The sequence below is a fragment of the Pteropus vampyrus genome, unplaced genomic scaffold, assembly GCF_000151845.1.
Source record: "Pteropus vampyrus isolate Shadow unplaced genomic scaffold, Pvam_2.0 Scaffold222, whole genome shotgun sequence".
In the NCBI taxonomy this organism is placed as follows: domain Eukaryota; kingdom Metazoa; phylum Chordata; class Mammalia; order Chiroptera; family Pteropodidae; genus Pteropus; species Pteropus vampyrus.
Genome location: NW_011889003.1, coordinates 573222 through 575230, shown reverse-complemented (window position 1 = coordinate 575230; position 2009 = coordinate 573222). Strand labels below are relative to the sequence as shown.

Here is a 2009-nt window from a genome sequence, read left to right as displayed (position 1 = left end):
AAATTCAGTGAAGAATATTGAAGGCATGCATTTAAAAGCAAATACATTATAATAATAGCCAGCAGTTATTGAGTACATGCTATTTGGCAGGCATTGTACTAAAAGCTTTTTATGTAATAATTTCTTTAATTCTCATCACAATCGTATGAGATAGAGCGTGTACTAATCCCCACGTTTAGAAAGTATTTGTTTGACTCCAGAGCCTTTGCTGGTCTGTAGTGTCACTAAAGGCTAAGAAAGGGAGAACATAGTTTAGAGAGAGAAAGGTTCCACAGAGGCGGCTTGCTTTCTTAAATGAGATAATATGAGACTAGAAAATACTAGCAGTGATTTTTTTTTTTTTTGAGTGGTGGTACATTATTTAATAAAATATAACTAGTTTTTGTTTCATCATGAGCATGTATTTCTTAGTAAAGAAAAGTAATTGATAATTTTTTAATGTAAATTTCTCTCATTTTAGAGATGCAAGAGGGATGACCCCATTTATGTCAGCTGTAAGTGGCCGAGCTTATCCTGCTGCAATTACCATCTTAGAAACAGCCCAGAAAATTGCAAAAGGTAATTTATTTCAAGTCCTTAATGAGTCACTAATTTTTTAATTTGATTAGATTCTCTTCTATACACATAATACCATAATTATTCAAACCTAAGTTTTGTATATAGAAGTGACATAATTGATTAGAAACTATTGAGGTAATTCTTTTGTGTATGTGTATGTTTGTGTGTGTGTGTAAAATTCATGTGTTTATACTTTTTCAAGTGTATTATATCTTCTAACTTTCCACCAAAAGCAGCTGGTATAAGTTTTTAAAATTAAAAGAATTTCCATAATTTCCATAATGATTTATCCTTTGAAAATAAAAATTGATTACCAGTAGAACCTGTCAGTGGTTAAAAATGGTGGTAGCAATAAAATTTTATAGAAATTATAGGCTACATGTCTTATTGTTCTTCCTTCTGACTTGGAATAGAAAGCATTAAGGGATATCATTCCTGTCATTCATCCTTTAAAAGATTAAAGTAGTTGTTCTTTTAAAAATAATGGCTATAAATAATTGATGTGATTATCTAAACTTTGTTAAGTAGAACTAGAACTTGAATTTTAACTGCGTAATGCAGACTCGTGTGACTGATGTGTGGTGCATTTGTATTGTCCTCGTTCGTGGTTATGATATAATTACACTTTGCTTTACTTTGTGTCAGAATTGACTGGATTTCCTTACATGTTGACTTTGTATATCAATTTTCTTATTAATATATAGTAGTTTCTGATTTACACTGTGTAAATGTTAGAGCTTTTCCATTTGAGGAAAGTAGTGAATGGCTTTAAGTTCTTTTTTGATACATGAATTGCTGTGTTCTTAATCTTTTTAGCCGAAGTATCCTCGAGTGAAAAAGAAGAAGATGTATTTATGGGAATGGTTTGCCCATCAGGTACCAACCCTGATGACTCCCCTTTATATGTCTTATGTTGTAATGATACCTGCAGTTTTACATGGACGGGAGCGGAGCACATTAACCAGGTGAGTTATTTTACATTTCCCTATATTTATGCTATCTCCAAATTTGCTTTTTTCCCCTTTCACCATCATTAGTTATAGTTCTTAGCTTTCTTTTACTGAGTTATAAAATTCTCCAGAGAAAATTAATTTTTATTTCATTTCTAAATAAATGAGGCAAAGGAGTTAATTGTTAGATTAGTTATGGGATATCACGAAAATGAGAAATCTTCACTGGGTATTATAAATCTGATCCACAACTCTTAATATAGATTTTATAACTATAATACTTTTTTTTGAATGATGTAAATTATTTTTACCCTACTGGTAGTGTTTGATTTCCATTTGTCTAATGTTGTAAAATGTATATTCACTGTACCCATTTATTACTCTGTTTCCAGAGCACATTAATTTTGCTCTGCTATTATTGTGGATGAATTGTTTTAGAAACTACCAGAAATAATAATTATGGTGAGATGTACATGTCATTCTTTTTTAAAGTATACCCTT

General features: G+C 30.7%; 1 protein-coding gene across 1 annotated transcript in view; it reads left to right on the top strand.

The window, feature by feature from the left end:
- Nucleotides 1-2009, top strand: part of UBR5 (ubiquitin protein ligase E3 component n-recognin 5) — a 126599-nt gene that overhangs the window by 88997 nt on the left and 35593 nt on the right. Inside the window, exons 26-27 of the mRNA XM_011373249.2 lie at nucleotides 461-558; nucleotides 1375-1523. Coding sequence (XP_011371551.1) covers nucleotides 461-558; nucleotides 1375-1523 — 247 coding nt within the window. The remainder of the gene's footprint in view (nucleotides 1-460; nucleotides 559-1374; nucleotides 1524-2009) is intronic.